The sequence below is a fragment of the Nelumbo lutea genome, chromosome 2, assembly GCF_056320005.1.
Source record: "Nelumbo lutea isolate HS-2025 chromosome 2, American lotus-T2T, whole genome shotgun sequence".
Taxonomy (NCBI): Eukaryota; Viridiplantae; Streptophyta; class Magnoliopsida; order Proteales; family Nelumbonaceae; genus Nelumbo; species Nelumbo lutea.
This window is the reverse complement of record NC_142685.1, coordinates 70,630,102-70,648,853: the sequence shown is the minus strand read 5'-3', so window position 1 is coordinate 70,648,853 and position 18,752 is coordinate 70,630,102. Positions and strand designations below refer to the sequence as shown.

Genomic DNA, 18,752 nt, shown 5'->3' with positions numbered 1-18,752 from the left:
CGAAGTTGTAGTGAAGAAGATTTCAAATGGAAGGCCCAGATCGCGTCTAGTTTCGGGATTGAAGACCGAGTGGTTCACAGTGTCAGAATTGGATTATCTTGGTACCACTGAACTCATAATTTCAATTTTATCCATCTATAAGGTTGGATTTCAGCTTTCACGTGGCATAGGGTTCAAGATAAAAAATGATCCTGATTCGACGATTTGAATTGGTTCCAACTTCAAGTCTTAGCTTCGGGTCTTAAGATGAAGGGTTAAATGATGTCGGATTTGGGTAATCTTGGTGTCGTCGGGTTTGGAATTTTGGGTTCTACGTACTTATGGTCTCTGATTTTATGATTTGATGTGAAATGAGGTTCAAAATAAAAAATGACTCCAATCGGATGATCAAAATTGGTTCCAACTTTGGGTCTTAAGATGAAGGGATAAACTGTATTGGATTTGGGTGATCTTGGTGTCATTGGATTTAAAATTTTAGGCTCTACATACTTATGTCCTCAGATCCTTGAGGTCCAAACATTTTTAAAAATTCAATTATACCCATGAATTGGATGAGAGGTAGATGAAGCATGCTTGAAGCTCGAAGTGCTGTAAAAAAACTAAAAAGAGAAAAATGGGGTGTCTATGCACATGATTTATACAACTCATAACCAATAGTTCATGTGTCCTCATAGTTGAAGCTCCTAAACACATATGGATGTTTAATACTTATAATAGGCAGTTCAAACTTATAAGCTTATAAATGCATATACTTATGATTCATACATTTAAGCCTGAACCTAAAAAATTACAAACCTACATACTTATGATTTATATACTTATACATTGATCATGAGCTCATATTTTACATACTCACTACAATAAATGGAACCATGTAGTCATGTCATAAAAATGCGAAATGACAACTCACATGCTTGTCCCCACCTTGCATTAAGAACTAGCCTTGTGGCTACATACTGATATCTTCTCATTTTGTTTGCAAAAATATCTTTAGAATTTTGGGGGTTGATCTTTCTAAAAATTCCTTACACATTTAAGGGCTAATCTTTCTAAAACATTTTTAGAATTTTGAGGGTTAATCTTTCAAAATTTCTTTAGAGCCAAATTGTTTTAGAATTTTGGGGAGTAATATTGTAACAAAAATTCTTCAACGAAATATTTGATTTTAAACATATTGTTCTATAACTTCACTCTTAGGCCCCGTTTGTTTTTCAGTAAGTTACTTATCCGGGTAAATGCACTTATTTAGGTAAGTCTTTCCTAGGAAACACTTACCCGAGTAAGTATTTCTCATGTAAATAAGGCAATGGCCATTTTAGCCATAAAAGTCCATTATTAAAAGGGGCATTTTCCCCATTCAAGTGTTGGCAACTTTCCCCTAGATCGAAAAACTATTTACCCACCTATGAGATGGGGTAAGTGATACCTAGGAAAATAAACTTTCCCTGATCTCCACATAAATCTAAAAAAAGAACATGAGACTCTTGGTCAATGGGAACCAAAATCCCATTGACCAACCTTCCCCCTCTCTCAAAATCCAAAAAAGGAATACCCCCTCAAAATTGGGGCTTATACCTAAATACAATAGTTAAAACACATAACCCAATTTTTGTTTAACAATGGCCTTCACCCATTTTTAAAGAATGGGCTAATATGAGTTGGTGGATTTATATAATAACATTAACCTGTCCAACCTGACATAAAACTGGGTCAAGCCATTTAACTACTAGTTATTTACAAACAATTCAAGAGTTAAGACTTTGTAGAATAATGACATTTAAGAATATTTTAGAGTAGTAATTAAAGGGCATATGCATTAGTTAAGCACACAAGGAAAAAATGGGCAAAGAGGAAAATATGAAAATATTCTAGAAAAAGGAGGTCCCAGTACTACAAATAGGCCCCAAACCCATATGGGGACCCTCTTCCTCTCTATCTTCCATTGACCTTAGCACTACCATCTTCTTCTAGATCATTAGAGTCAGACCACCATCAATATCTCATTGGAGCCTTTTGGCTTACGGATTGCAGTTCATAGCTTGATTGCTGTTACTCACTGCATTATAATCATAATAACTCGATTACTAGCCATAGTGCATAAAGGTGTGCTCTCACAAACAATGACATGCTATTTACTTCTAACCACTTTTTTTTCCCTCATTCCTTTGCATTTTCTCAAGTTTATGAAACCGTGATTTTTCTTGTTTTTTTTTTTTTTTTTTCTCAATTATAGTTTTGATGCAAGTGATAAAAGTAAAAATTGATATACAATGCCAACTTATATCTTTACTCTTTATTTGTAATAGGAGGTGCGAGTTCGGTGGATTGGACCTGGTTAATGGTTAACCCAAACCCAACCCTATAATTTGGGTCTAACGCTTGAGCTTTAAGTTAAATTGATCTTCCCAATTTAAGCCTAACCCACACTATAATTTTATGCATTTGGTTTGGACTCGAGCCGGGGCTTGGGTTGGTCAATAACTCTAAAATTAAACATGTATATATGCATTTATTTATACAAATAAGTATGCATATATGTATCTCCATATATATATATATATATATATATGCATCCATGTATCAAGTTACCTAAGGTTGAAAGATTAAAAAAAGCCGAAATCAGACCGTTTCCTAACTGGAGAGTTGAAAAATTCAAGCTCAATGCATGGAAAATTTTGAATTGAGTAAGCTGGGCTCAGATCGGGCCCGTCCAAGTTGCACCTCTAACTTGCACATGTGCCCTGCCGGTCCATGGTTCTTAGCCCAGAGGCCCAGCCCGGCCTAAGGGACGTGCGAGTCGTGTTTGGCACGACGGCATGGTACCATGGCACGTGGACGGTTCGCGTCGTGCCGTGTCGGGCCGTTTGACACCATCAGACAAACGGTGCTCCAACCCTCTCGACAACCTTTGCAGCCGTGCATTGCGAACATGTTCAAATTGCACGGCTGCAAATGTTGTTGAGTGGGTGTGGTCGTGTGAGGACCAATTTTTTGACGTTTTTTTACTATTCTACAAATCGGATGGCGCACCATACCTTGCGTCTAAAAATTGAGCTGCTTCTTCTGTTTCTGTCATGGCGTTCTCTTCCTGGTTCTCTCGTTTCCGTTCTTCTTCGAAGAACATGTACAGGATTCTCCAGAGCTCTTCAATCCACAATTGTCGCTCGCAGAACACATACCTTGCTGAGGTCCTGGCTTTGGAGGGGAGGAGGCCACTCCGGTCATGGTCAAGCTCTCTTCTTCCTCTGGCCATTGCGGTTTCGGCTGGATCACTTACCCTGGACTTCCAAAGAAACCCTTCGATGTGCGATATGGCTGCCGGTGCCGATGATTACCGGTGCGTAACTTTTCCAGGTCGTCTGAAGATGATCAAAGCAACCAAGGAATCCTGTTTCGCCGTTCCATTCTGTTCAGTGCCATATCCATTGTTGAATTATGAGCTCATTTATTGTTCGTTTTCAAGAGTATTCGTTTCTATCTTACTTGATTGATGACTGCCACTTGAAGTCATTAGTTATGGATGTTAGACATGATATTAGTGTTTGAGTAGAAATGATTCTAGAAGTGACTGATTGGTTAATCTTAATTCTTCTCGGTTGTTGGGTTTCAGAGGTGGCACAGTTGGGGGCAAAAGTAGCACCGAACTTGTCGTGAAAGGTACTCACAAGGATGTCCCCCAAGAACTTATTGAAGAACTGAAGGCCATATGTGGGGTAATGCAGCTGTGTATCTTCAGAGTTCATCTCAAATTTTATAATTCATCAATGCGTCTAATCCTTGAATATTTGATGTGCTGTGTTTTTACTTTTTTTCCCCTTTCTAATTTCATTGGTGAACTTGTTGTGGATTCTTTCTGGCTTCAACGTTTTGATTGAAAGGCGGGATTTTAATTGGGAGCTCAAATTGTACAGGAAAACTTGACATTGGATTACGACGAGAGATACTTTCACGGGAAACCTCAGAACAGCTTTCACAAAGCTGTGAATATACCGGACGTGGTTGTTTTTCCAAGGTGTGCTTCATTCTTCTGTTTAATAACACTTGATTGGTTTGTTAGTTTCACCTTTCTGATACTTTGGGGTTCCTCTGTTAATATTGTACATTAATGTGTCTGTAATTATTGAATTAATAAATCTTACAATTAATTATTGAATTAGTAAATCTTACAATTCACTGATAAAAAAAATTATTGAATAGTTTATTGATCAGATATCTAATAGTTAGATTCTTGTTTTATTGGATACAATTTATTTTCTACATCTGAAGGCCTGCATTTAGAGTATTTTGAATTTCACCGGCAGATCCTCAATAGTTCTGCTTCTGCACTCTTATTTGCATTGAGAAATGAATATAATGATTCCTCCTAATGTAGAAAAAGGAATTCTCTCTGTGGTCATCACATGGCAGAGCTGGTCATCAGTCTGGAAATTCCAATCATTCACTATGTAGTAGATTCAATGATGACCAAAAATGTTGTAACCACAGCATTGCATGTATTGATGGTTGTATCTCTTGCTGCTGGGTGTCAGAAATATTTTTGGCTGATTTTCAGAACGTTATGCATGTAGCTGACCCCATATAGTTGGATAAATCTTTGGAGGGTTTGGATCATTCCAAAACACATGTTTGGATTTATGAAGCACCCATACCATGTGATTGCGTGTGACTGTTGTAACTTTTGTAAAACCCAAATTTGCCCTTTATCTATCAATGGTAACAAAAGTTCTTCAACCCACCTTCAACCAATAACTTGGCCCTTCCAATCTCCCCCCAACTAGCTGTTGCGCTACGCGAAGTTGTCAACTTAAAGGAATCACTCTGAGCTCCATCCTTGGATTTCCGAGAAATTGCAAAACTTACCAACTTTGATCCCAACTGCTCATACGAAAGGTCAAGCAAGGTGGGACATTGCTGGTGGCAGTGGCACCTTTGAGCTTGATTAAGGTGAGACATGGCCAGAGGCTCATTAAATATGTAGAAGGTAAAAACAACATGCTCTTTGCCACTTACTTCTTGTTTGATTATTTCATAACAAAATATGTTTTCGCTGGTAACATAGCAATTATCACACCTTATTTACAAGGATTCCAATCATAATGCTTTCCAAGGAGAGGATTGATACCGCTGATGAAGAAAGCAAATATGTGTTTTACACTGTCATAGATGAGATGGTGCTCTGGCTCGTGGCAGCCGAACTCACATTGGGAAGTACAAGTAGAGGTGTAAATCGGGTCGTGCCGCTCGTGGCTTGGCACGATTTTGAGTCGGCCCGGCACGACGGATTGTGTGCCATGCCAGGCACGACATGATCGTATGGGCCGTGCTGAGCCTGGGATTTCAGGCCCATGGGCTGGCACGACACAACACGACTGAGCAGGCCATGCTGCTCGTGGCCTAGTCCGGCACAGCCAAACATGGCCCATATATATATTATATATAATATAATATGTATATACTATATATAATAATTATATAATACATTAATATATATAATTTTATTTTCAAATTTATTATATTATTTCATTTTATTATTGCATACATAAACAATTGTATACATCAAAGCTCATATAAAATAAAATTTTAAGATCTTTTTTTTTTTATTTTTTGTGTATATTTTTAATTTATGTTAAAAATTTTATTATTTTTTCAAAAATTTTAAAAAGCATGGCTTGGCCCGGTCTGCGGCCCGGCTTGGCCTATGGCATGGCATGGCATGACACGGGCTTGGACCATGGGCCGCGTCGGGCTGACCCCCCAAAACATCCTAGGGGAGGGAAGCATGGCCCGACTCGGCCCGCGGGCCAGCACTGCATGGCCCACACTCTGCACGGGCCGCATGCCCAATTTACACCTCTAAGCATGAGCTGGTTTGGACATTGGGTGAGGGAACATTTTTGAAGGTGAAAATTGTTGCAATGTGGAGATAGAAGAGAACTTTGCCATTAAGATTCTTGGTAAGGATGCATTCAATTGATGGCATTTTCATCTTGACTCAGAATTTGAAGAGCCATTGCTATTTGTATCTTTTGAAACATAGGTTCCATTAGGAATTTCAGGGCCAATTGATGTGTTGGCTGAATCATAAGTTGCAGTTGATGGTCGTGACAGCTTGGGATATTAATTATATGCAGATGATAATGGCAGTTGCCATAGTTCTAGGTTAGAATAATGGTTGATGATACTGCCTCATTAGATGCAGACAAAAAAGCATATTCAATTGGGCGTAATCTTTGGAAGTTCTTGAAATGGCTGAGAATAGGGCCATATTAGCAAAAGGAAAAGAATACTCCATTGATTCTTCTTGGATTACGATTCTAAGTATGCATTTCCTGAAATCGGATTTGGTCCTCACAAGACTGTGCTCACACTGTGCACAGTCCCTTGCAGCTGTAAAGGGCTGTGAGATCGGTGTGAGCACGATCTTGTGAGGATTGAATCCAACCTTGCATTTCCTATTCATTTTTTCTGTAATTGATGCTGTTTTTTTTCCTTTTCTGGCCATAGGACAGTTAGAGTTTCAAAAAAAAAAAATGATTGGACTGCTTAAGAATAGATTTTAATAGATATAAATCATGTTATTGCAAATATTTTGGATCGGCTTGCTATTGCCACACCGTCAAAGGTATGGTATGTATTTGAAAATTTGAAGAATGAAGGGTAAGACGCTTCAATATTTTCCGTTAATGTTTAGTGACAATGCCAATTGGCAGAAAACCTAGGGATACTTTAAGGGATTTTGCAAACAGTAGGGGAAGTTTTAGTCCATTTCCTAAAACTTAGGGGTAGTTTCATTTATCAAAAAATACTTATTATTGTTATTGTTATTGTTGTTTTTATTATCAGTATTATTATTGTTGTTGTTATTTTTGATAAGTATCATCATATTATGATTGCCCCATTTTATGTTCATGATCTTTTATGACTGCCCAATGCTCTGCTTCATACAATATTTCAGGAGCTATAACTGTTTATAACTATGCAATCGATGTCTCTCTATCCCAATTTTAGTTGACAAATCAGATTTGTCTGTCACGTAGGATGGTTCCTTCTCTAAAGTATACTATTTTGCAGCATTTAAGATATTTAAAGAGAATGAAGGTATTCTCTTATTTTGGAGTTGGAGTTTGAAGGTTGCCCCCTTCCTATTGCCACACACGTAAAAAGGAAGAGAAGAAGGATGCCCTACAAAATCTACTTTCTTGAGTTCATATTCTATACAATTTTATCTGGAAAACACCTGTCACTATGCAGAAATGCCCTCTCAATGCCCAATCTAGCTAGATCATTCACTATTACCTTTATGTTGCTGGCAATCCATTGGAACTGCGCATTTACTGTACAAGAATTCTGTGTTTCTTCCCTGTACTCCCTTGTTATGTAACCAAAAGTTGTAGGCATCCAATGTGTATATTTACTTTTCTGTGAGAATTTCATAATTTATTAATTGAATATACAGGTCTGAAGAGGAAGTGTCCAAGATTGTCATATCATGTAACAATCATAAGGTGCGAGTTTCTTTTTTTCTTGGTAATATTTGCAGATATGCCATTTCTCTTTTCTCCATTCAAAAGTATGCACTTCTCCTTTTGTCTTCAAAAGTTCTCATTTCCTAATTTGAATATGCTCTTTATCATGGTTAACGTTGCTCAACACCCAGTGCATAAATTCTGACTAACAAATCATATTAGGTCAGACTTCTTGAAAAGTTCCAAATTGGTTCTGTTTCTTATAGTAGCAGGTTCCTATTGTGCCATATGGAGGGGCTACATCAATTGAGGGTCACACCTTGTCTCCGAATGGAGGTGTATGCATTGACATGACATTGATGAAGGTATTTTTTTCAAGTAAAATTGGCCTACACATTATCATGTGTTACCTGTATGATTTCAATTTATCATTATTGCTATTATTGCCTTTTCATTACAAGTAACAAATGAAACTATTTAGAAGTAAAGGCTGTAAGCATTTAAATTGTGTGCTTCAAAGTCTACCTACTTATTACCTCTCATTGCTGAAAATACCAACTTCTGTAGCCAATAAGATAGAAAAAAACTCAGAGAGATTTCCTTTGGGAAGGGACAAAGGGTCCAAGAAAGTTTCATCTAATAAAGTGGGAGAAGATCTGCAGGCTGAAAGCTTTGGGAGGGCTGGGGTTCAGAAGAATAAAAGTGTTCAATAAAGCTCTTATGGGCAAATGGTTATGGAGATTTGGGATAGGAAAGGAAAGGGATTCATTATGGAGAAGAGTGGTGGTAGGGAAGTACGGGGTGGTAAGATTTGGGTGGAAACAAAGGGAGGTCTCCAACTCCTACGGGGTGAGTGTTTGAAAGGGTATATAATGAGTTTTAACCAGGATTTTATAGGGTGGAGAAATGCCCTAACACAGTAATAAGATTTAGAAGATAGAAAACCAATCAAAAAAGGCAAGTTTCAAACGTTTTTGCCAGGTTGAACGGGATTAAAAAAGAAAGGGAGAAATATAAAGAAAGTAACTCAGATGAGACAAGAGATTTCTATATTAGACAGTGGACACGATGGGAAAATGGATAAAGCTTGAGTTGAACCTTTCTAGGTAGAAAGGTGGGAATTTTAAATCTTGAATCAGCCCAAGAAAGGTAGAAATCTAATTTCCATGAGAGAACAATTTCTCTCCTGGGATTGGACTAGAATAACCATCAAATTTTGTTTCAGAGAGGGGTAGAATGATGTCTGATCCGGATGCCACAAATGCAGCTCCCAATGTGGTGTAACACGCCCAAGGATTCAACCAAAGTTGAACTCCAAACTGAAGATGGCATAGCCCTAAATTGCAGAGTTTGATCCTAGTCAATTGTGTGAATCAATGTGCACTTCAATTCTCTAGTTGAATGCAGATGTTGATCACTCAAAAGGTCTGTGTTCTTATTGGGAAAACTCAAAGAGAAGAGAGAAAAACGTCTCTTTTCAGCCTTGGTTGAACTAGGGTTTGGGAGAACAATTCTTGATGTTAATGTGTCTCTCAATTCTCCTATACTCTATCTTATATAGCTTGACTTTTAGAATCCTAAAAAGAGTTTCCTAATTAGACTTCTAACTGAATTAGATGTTTTCTAGTCGAAATAATCCTAGTTGTTAAGTTAGAATCAAGAGAATAAATACCTTTCCTAGTTTGACCCATAATATCCAACTATCCAACTTCCTAGTCAAACTAGGCAAGTAACTAGTTAAAGTAGTCTTCTTGGAAACAAATTAGACCTCTTAAGTAATCCTTTTATTTCACACCTTTGACTAGTCTATTTGACCTAAACCTTGTATGGCGTGGGATTGACTAAGCTCCCAAGTTAAGCCACATGGGTTCGGCCGAAATATCAAAACATATGGGCCGAATTGACTAGTGTGACCTAGTGAACTGCCCCAATCTTATTGGGCTTAAATTTGGCCAAAACTTAAATATAAGTGGAGCTTAGGTTTCAGCCATCTTATGAACCCAAGCCCAATGGTTTAACTTGAGAAAAGTGCTCATCAGGTTTCATCGTAAGTAGAGACTTGCTTTCAACCTTTCAACCAATAATATCAGTACACTATCCACAAGGAAGGACCTCTTCCTTGATTGTAAGATATAGTGTCAGACTATCAACTCAGATGGATCCTGGAATTAAAACCCCACTGTGACAGTTTTAGGTTTCCATGAGAGATTGTATACTTGGATATTCTCTTTGACTGACAAAGTGAGTGATCTGATCACAAGTATCACCTAGTCTAATGCTATTCCAAACTGCTCCAACATACCTAGGTATTTGACCCTAAGGCCTCATTAGTTTTTTGGGAAGTAGGGGCGGGTAAATTGGTAGGTCCTACGGAAAAGAAATAAACCCATGTTCGTTTTCTTGTATTAGTGGGTCCCATGAAAACGAAGATTCTTGAGTAGCTCATTTACTTAGAGAAGTAATACTCTCGTCAGACTTAGATAAATTACTCTCCCATGCATGCTGAAAATTGCTAATATGTGATGGGACAATATTGTCCCTTCAATAATGTCACTTTTTTTTTTGGATAAATCATCATTGTACACCTTTACCTGGAAATAAAAGAACATTGATAAGTTTCTTATTCGGATAAGTGCTTCCCAAGAAACACTTGCCCGGATAAGTGCATTTACTCAGGTGAATCGTTTACCAAGATGCGGATGAGGCCTAAGTGGATCTCATTGTTTGGTATCAAGGTTCAAAATTTTGATATGTATCGGGGCCTTCACGATATGCCCCTACAGGGGGTGTTTTGTGTCAGACAGTGGTTCAGAGGGTAGACGGGCCTTAAACCAATCCCCTTGAACCAGATTTGAAGAAAAAAAAAGAGAAAAAAGCACCGATACAGGCCGATACGCCCTACCGTTGTATTGGCCTGTATTGATATTTTGAACCTTGTTTGGTATATTAAAAGCAGTCCAGTCCAACCTTAGTGGAGTACCGCTATCAAGTTTTTGGGTCAAGTGCAACTTTTCATCTTTGCCCATCTATCTCCAAGGTTCAGGGCATAATTGGAAATGGTCCCTCTTTAGTATTTCACTAAACAAACACCCACTCATTGTACCTCAGGTCTAACCCTAGCAGTTGAGATATACTGCCAATTAATTCGGTAGTACAATAGTGTCAGCCTTGACATGATAAACTCCCCAAGTTTATCAAATGGCTGAGAACATTCTAAGTTAGCATAAGTGTCATAAATGTCCAGCTTAAGAGGTAAATCATAGAAACATTACCAAAACACATGAAATAACAATGTTCTGATTCATTGAATAATAAATATCAGATTACATCAGTCTAATTGGAGCTGAGGGCATACATTGTCTTACAATTAGAAGATGGAAGGCAGTCTCACCATTCAATTTGCACATGATGCACCGCCTTGGAGAAATAAGTCAGTGATATGTTTTTCTTGGCAGAATATCACTGGTATTAATGTTGCCAGGTTGTGAAATCTGTACTTAGTGGGTATATAGGATTGGGTTAGTAGTGTGAGCCCCATTTCAATGATATGGCAATGATGCTGTTCAGCTAAGCCATTATGAGAAGTGCATGAAGACAAGAGGATGGAGTTGAGTTTCAACCATTTCACCCATGTCATGTATCTGTAACCTCAAAAACCAATACATATTGGCCCATATCAGCCAGTACATATAAATTCTTTAGAGCTTGGTAGAAGTGGTCATGTCAGTCCATCTCCATAGGATACAATATGTGCAATAGAAAGGAATCCCTTAATCCTGCAGAAAGTTGGGAAGCCTCAATTGGTTCAGGTACTTAGCAAGCTAGGCATGTTTGATATATCTGAACCAGCTTATGGGGAGTTTTACCGTGTGGAATTGCATGTGGGTGATTTCGTAATGGATCAGGGTTGTTATTTCCTTTCTATATAATCTTTTTCTTATAATTAAGATGGAAATTGGGCGTCATAGGCCTATTCCCTTTTCTCCAATGGAATTTCTCTTATGTTTCCTTTCCCCCCTTCTACTATCAATCTGTTTTCTAAGATTACTGAAATTTAAATTTGAATAGAATTTGTTAAGCTGAAGATTTTGTTCATCTGATTGGTTATAACTTGAGCTTGATTTTGTGGCACTAATATACTTTATTCTAAACATGGCAACTTTTTATTTTTAACCTTCAACTTAATTATCTTTTCATTACATTTCCTTTTTGTGACAGACTGTTAAGTCACTACACATTGAGGACATGGATGTAGTTGTTGAACCTGGGATTGGATGGATGGAGCTTAATGAGTACCTGGAGCCTTATGGTCTTTTCTTTCCACTTGATCCAGGTTGGTTTATATTCTAAGCTTAATGTTTATGAAATTTTCCTAGTTTGTATTCTTATTGTTTGTTAATATTTGAACAAATATTTGTCAACAAAAGCATTAAGTCGACTAAAAAAAAAGAGAACAAGCCAAGTTTTAGCAAAGTACCTATAAAAAGTAATATTTCAGATCAATTTATTTTAGGTACTTTTGATTAAAAATAATATGACAAGGTTTTTGCACATGCATTTAGTCTTTGCATAAAAATTCCACATTGTTAAACAGATTTATAGCTATAGGACTCAACAACTGTTTGGCATCTTCCAATTGTAATTTTTTGCCTGGGTTTGAGTTTTTGTTTGGCTCTAAACTGCACATAGAAGAGATCAATTGGTGTTAGTAGGCTTCCATTGTTAGATTGATTTTCTTTCTAGGTGTTCCTTTTCTTACCGAGTTGGGGGGGGGGGAGTTCTCTGTTGGTGTTAGACAGTGTATGTCCTCAGGATCCAATTCATGGTGTAGACTGATTTTATTTTGAATAAAAGTTTAGTTTATTGGTTTGTTACATGTGTTATTGAGTATGTTTTTTCAGAATAGCTCTTGTTCTACGTTATAAAATCATGATTAGAGACATTCATAATTGGTATGTAGACCAAATGTTCTCAATTGATGGATAAACTTGGGCAATTCATCCTGATAAGACTGACATGACTCATACTGCCTAAGAGTGGAATAGTTTGTCTCAGATACAAGGGTTAGACCCAAGCTATAAGCATGGGTGTTTATGAAACACTAACCAGATCATTTCCATTGTGCTCCTGGGCCTTTCCATTAGTGGAGTAGTTGGATTATCACATGTAGTCCTTAGACTTCATAATGTATGTTGGGTTATTGGACTAGTCTGCTTTTGATATGCCAACTAGTGAGGTTATTTTGGGGCCAATACTTGGGTATGCTGGAGCAAATTAGGGTGAAATCTGGACTAGTGTTCATTGTGATAGGATTTACCACTTTGTCAAACAAAGAGAATATCCCTGACATACTATATTTGATAGAAACTACCAAATTGCTGGCAATGGGTTTCAAGTGTTTTGAAATCAATTTGAAAAATATATTATATTATAAATAAAGTTTATTTTGAAAATGGTTTACAAATTATTTTCCCAGGTTCCATGATTGAAGAGAGTATGACATTGGGCTTTGAGATTAGGGGAAGAGGTTCTTTACAAATTCCTAATGTTAGATATTATTGGTAGAGAGACTACATGGAAACTATTCATTAAGGTCCATTTAATTGATATATATATAGTTTTTTTTAATAGCAAAATGAGTTCATTTATTAATGATTGAAAAGGTTACATGGATTTACTGCATAGTAGCCCAAAAACAATAGAAAACAGCTTGGCCACCCTAATTTTTTCCATCCCTCCCTTTTTACTATCACAAATTACAACATTGCCCAAAATAAAGTGGATCCGTCCACTCCCTGTTTTTCTAGGACATTTGCCATCCCATTTACTGTTCTTTTTACCCATCCAAAGCTATTGTTACAACTTTTTGCAAGGGAGTCAATTTCCTTGAAGGAAAATATATTTCCAAGGGGCTGAATTGATTTGTTTCGCCCAAGAAATAACCAATAAGGAGTCTCCTACTTCGAATTCTCTAACACCCAGATATTTTACTAGTTTTAGTCCTTGTAAGAGTGCATTATCTCAGCCTTAACCGAATCTCCAAATCCAATTGGCCCAGAGAATAAGGCCACTACTACTCCTTGATGGTTTCTGAAGATTCCCCTATAACCGCCCTCCTTAGATTGCCAAAGGAGCTTCCATCAAAATTTAGTTTTAGTTTATTTGGCCTTGGAGGTTTCCATTCCATTCTCACTACTCCTTTGTATGTAAATGTTTGTGCCACTTCGGTCCATTTCCATAATATGCCATTTTATAGAAATATCTCTGAAAAGTTCCATTGTTTTTTGCCCAATGTGCAGTTCTAATCCTTATGGATTCAATCGCTTCTTCCATTTGATCTCTTGTCATGGAAGATTCTTTGGTTTCTCTCTTCCTAGATGGTCCATATCAAGGCTGCTCTTGTTATTCTCCATAGACATCTTCCCCTTTTCTTTTGTTGCCTCAAGAAGCTGGAGTTGAATAGGCTAACCACATCTTGTGGGGGTACCCATCTGCAACCTAAAAGAGAGCAGAAATAGTCCCAAATACAAGTCACAAATGAACAGGAGAGTACTAAATGAGGAAGGGTCTCACTACTGGCCTTGCAAAGGAGGCACACATGAAGGAAAGGCAATTATTTGCCCTTTTTTTTCTGTCATCACAAGTGTTTATCTTCCCAAGGAAGCTTTTCCAACATAGAGCCTACACTTTAAGAGGGATTGGTTTGCACCAAGTTTCTCTCATCAGGAGATTTATCCCTGTGGGTTTTGAGCTAATAAGAAGGTTAAAGAAGGAAGCACAGGAGAAGTGACCATCAGGGGAGGGGTACCAAACTCTACCATCCAAAAGATTTTGATCCAAGAAAACCTTTTCCAAGAGAGAAAGTAGGAGGATAAGGGATTCACATTCATTGTCCATCAATCCCCTCCTGAACCCAAAATCCCAGTTTAAACCAAGTGTTGAAGGCCTACCAAACCTAGAAACCGCTTTATTCTTGAGGTTTGTTAACGAGTATGGTGCTAGGAATTGTAGTTTGGGTGGAAAATCCCCAAGCCAGAGGTCTTCCCAAAATAAGACTTTATTCCCACATCCCACATCAAAACAGATAAAATTGAGAAAGGTAGGTAGTACCCCAGCGATTGCCCTCCAAGGGGAAATTGAAGTAGTGTGAGGTGCTAGTTTTGCATCCCAATCATTTTCTGCTACCATGAATACTTTCAATGATCTTGTGCCACAATCTGTCTTCTTCTAAGGGAAATCTCCACAACTACTTTCCTAGAAGAGTTGTGTTCCTCTTAATCAGGTTTCCAATTCCCAAGCCTCCTCGCTCCTTAGGTTTACACACCTGTTCCTACTTCACCAAATGTTCTTTCTTTTCATCTCCTGGATCCCACAAAAAATACTTCATTTTTTCTAACTGCTTTTCAATTTTCATTGGGATTCTAATGGTGGAAAGGTAATATGTGGGCAAATTTGCTAGGGTGGATTTGATTAACATAATTCTTCCCCCTAAATAGATATAGTTTCTCTTCCACAAGGCTAACTTTTTAGCAAATCTTTCCACTATTGGTTTCCAGAAACTATCTACTCTAGGTTTTCCTCCCAATGGCATAACTAGATACTCTAGGGGCCAAGTTCTCACCTCACAGCCTAGGATTTTAGCCAACAATAAAATGTAGTCCTCTCCCAAATTTATCCCAGCCACACAACTTTTTCCTCAATTGACTTCGAAGTTTCATATTTTTTGGAGCCGGTCAACCAAGGCTTTCAAATTCCTTATGCTGAACTCTGTACAACTCTTACAAAAAATGATCAATGTTTTAGAACGCGGAGGCGTGACACAAGGCGTTCCACTACCTAGAGGCGTGGGGTGTAGTTTAGAACGCAAGAGGCGTAAGCCTCCCGAACACAAGGAGGCATAAGCCTCCTTAAGAGGAGGGGGGTTAGGAGGAGGAAGGGGAGGAGGATGAAGAGGAAGGGGGGATCTCATTTTTTCTTTAATTTTAATAAAGATCTTTTATATTAAGAAGAATAAAGATGCATAACATTAGTTGAAAAGGGGGGGGGGTCTTGTCGAAGCGGAGGCGAGCTTGCTTCGCTCACTCACCAGAGCGGAGCAAGACCCCCCTAACTCCAAAAAACAAATTGGGCTGTATCGAAAAGGGAGCAAGGGAGTTTGGAGGGCGAAGCCCCCCAGCCGAAGGGGCAGGGGGCAAACCACTTTCTTTCCCCTTATCTTTTCTTCCCTTCCCTTTCCTTTTCCTTTCTCTTTTTTTTCCCTTCCCTTTCTTTTCCTTTCCTTTCCTTTTTTTTTTCTTTTTTCTTTTTTTTTGTCTTTTTATACAAGATTTGCATGAGGTGCATGAGGCACAGGCCTCTAGCATGCCTCATGAAAAAAGTGCATGAGGTGTACGCCTCTTGCACCCGAGGTGTACGCCTCAGAGGTGTCAGTGCCTCTGGCATACGCCTCAGGGTGTTTTGGGAGCGCACCTCCAGGCGTATACCTCCCACACCTTTTAAAACACCAAAAATGATTATGTCATCAGCAAATTGCAGATGAGTGATGAGTCACAACAACCTCATTTCTTCTAATTCTCCACCCTTTGAATTGGTTTTCAAGATCAGCCTTAGTGATCAATTTACTCAAGACCTCTGCAATGAGGGTGAACAAGAAAGGGGATAGAGGATCTCCTTGCCTCAAACCTCTTTTAGCTAGGAAGAAACAGTGTTTTAAAAGCGCAAGGTGCAAAAAAGGCACAGGGGCCAATTTGAGAGCCTTTTCCAAAAAGACACAAAATTTTCAGGAAATGTAAAAAAAAATTGAAAAACTATATAAAAATTAAAAACAAATCAGAAAAAATACGAAAACAATACAATCTAAATTTCCAAGAGTTGAGAGTTAAGATATGAGTATGACAATGCAATCTAAAGTTCTAATTTCTATTATAAAGTCTAAACTCTAAACTCTAAAGTATAAACTATAAAGATGTGATTCAAACTAATAAAATCAGTTGAATATTTCAGAATAAAGCAAAACAAGTCAGAGAAGAAGGAGACAACAAGGAGGAAGATTGGAGAAGAAAGGAGAAAGAAAGGAGGAGTTCTAATATCTCCTCTTTCCCCTATTCTAATCTTTTATAAAACTTACTTAAGTTACATAAATTACAAGGAGGCCCTTAAGTAGGCGTCCACATCAGCACTAAACATGGAAAAAGATAAAAGGAGCTAAAGGCCCATAAAGAAAAGGCCCAATAAGAAAACATAACATGAAAGAACTAATAAGAAAGACACTAATGGGGTAGGGCCCATTTGGCCCAGTCTCTCCACACTCCCCCTCAAGCAGAGCATAGATATCCATCATGCCCAGCTTGCTTATATAATGAACCAGCTTTCCTTTAGGAACACCTTTTGTCAAAACATCAGCCAACTGTTCTTCAGAAGCAACAAATGGTAGACAGACTTCTCTGAGTCAACTCTCTCTCGTATAAAATGCCTGTCAACCTCAATGTGTTTAGTTCTGTCATGTTGAACAGGATTGTGTGCAATGTTGATAGCAGCCTGGTTGTCACAATATAACATCATTGGCTTCTCACAGTCTATACCCAATTCATCTAAAAGTGATATCAACCACAAAAGTTCAGAAACTCCATGTGCCATTGCCCTGTATTCCACTTCAGCTGAAGATCTTGCCACTACAGATTGCTTCTTACTCCTCCATGATACAATGTTCCCTGCTACCATAGCACAGTAACCTGAAGTAGACCTATCATCAATACATCCGGCCCAGTCAGCATTAGTGTATGCTTCCAGCTTCATGTGTCCATGCTTAACAAACAAGATACCTTTCCCTAGAGTCCCTTTTAGATAGCACAGAACTCTCTCAACAGCTGCTAAATGTGTATCTCTGGGAGAATGCATAAACTGACTGATTACACTAACTGCATAGGAAATATCTGGCCAAGTCATGCGAAGGTAAAGTAACTTTCCAACCAGTCTCCGGAACACCCCCTTATCAGGCAATGGTTCACCTTCAGTCGCTAACAATAGGGGTAGAAGCAGGTCGAGCCCCCAGTTTCCCAGTGTCTGCAAGGAGATCAAGAACATACTTCCATTGAGAAATGAAGATTCCATCCTTAGATATGCCAATTTCAATTCCCAAGAAATATCTGAGTTCTCCCAAGTCTTTAATTTCAAGCTCGGTGTTAAGAAAACTCTTGAGATGAACAACTTCCTGAGTATCATTTCCTGTAACCACAATATCATCAACATAGACAATCAGGAGGGTCACTAAGCAATCTCTCCTCTTAACAAACAAAGTATGATCCGACTGAGTCTGTGTGTACCCAAAAGCAACAAGAGCAGCCCGAAATCTGTCAAACTAGGCTCTAGGAGACTGCTTAAGGCCATAAAGAGACTTTTTCAGTTTACAGACCTTTCCTTGCATCTCCTTCCCATACACCCCTAGAGGTAAAAGACATATAGACCTCTTCATTTAGTTCCTCATTCAAAAAGGCATTCTTTACATCAAACTGATGAAGAGGCCAGTCAAAAGCAGTAGCTAAAGATAGCAAAACTCGAACTAAAGTCATCTTGGCTACTGGGGCAAAAGTTTCCAAGTAGTCAATACCATACATCTGAGTATATCCTTTAGATTTGTGTAGTTTACACACTTTGCCTTTCATTTCTTTCCCATACACTCCTGGAGGTAGAGACATATAGACCTCTTCATGCATGTCTCCATTCAGGAAGGCATTTTTAACATCAAACTGGTGTAGCTGCTAGAGAAAGTAAAACCCTAATTGAAGTCATCTTAGCAACAGGAGCAAATGTCTCAAGATAGTCAATGCCATACATTTGGGTGTAACCCTTAGCAACCAACCGAGCCTTAAACCTCTCAATAGAGCCACCAGAGTGATACTTAATGGTAAACACCCATTTACAACCCACTGGTTCCTTCCCTTCCGGCAAGTCCACAATATCCCAGGTATGGTTCTTATGCAATGCATCAAGTTCAGTCATTATAGCATCCCTCCATTCAGCTTGAGATAATGCTTCCGGTACAGACTTGGGTATCACATGGGAAGACATAGAGGCAAGAAAGGAGTAGTAGAAGGGGAGAGAAGGCTATAAGATAAGTGTTTGGAGATACAATGGGCTGTACACTTCCGCTTGCCCTTGCGAAGAGCAATAGGAAGGTCAAGGTCTGGGACAGTCAGAGATAGGTCAGTAGAGGGCTGACCTGTTTCCTCAGGAATGATGGGAGTGGCAAGATGCTCTTCTAAAGGAGTGGAAACAACCTGCACATGT

The 18,752-nt window shown here is 38.5% G+C and overlaps 1 protein-coding gene across 8 annotated transcripts in view; it reads left to right on the top strand.

The window, feature by feature from the left end:
* The first annotated feature begins 2,936 nt into the window (after positions 1-2,936).
* Positions 2,937-18,752, top strand: part of LOC148871441 (FAD-linked oxidases family protein) — a 119,415-nt gene continuing 103,599 nt past the window's right edge. For 4 of the 8 annotated variants that reach the window (XM_088969565.1, XM_088969569.1, XM_088969563.1 and 1 more), the window contains exons 1-6: positions 2,937-3,337; positions 3,611-3,713; positions 3,912-4,012; positions 7,457-7,505; positions 7,739-7,831; positions 11,685-11,799. In XM_088969565.1, the coding sequence (XP_088825691.1) occupies positions 3,075-3,337; positions 3,611-3,713; positions 3,912-4,012; positions 7,457-7,505; positions 7,739-7,831; positions 11,685-11,799 (724 nt within the window). In that variant the 5' untranslated portion in view covers positions 2,937-3,074. Of the gene's footprint in view, positions 3,338-3,610; positions 3,714-3,911; positions 4,013-7,456; positions 7,506-7,735; positions 7,832-11,684; positions 11,800-18,752 lie in introns of all 8 variants that reach the window. The other 4 variants (XM_088969564.1, XM_088969568.1, XM_088969561.1 and 1 more) reach the window with 1 other exon arrangement.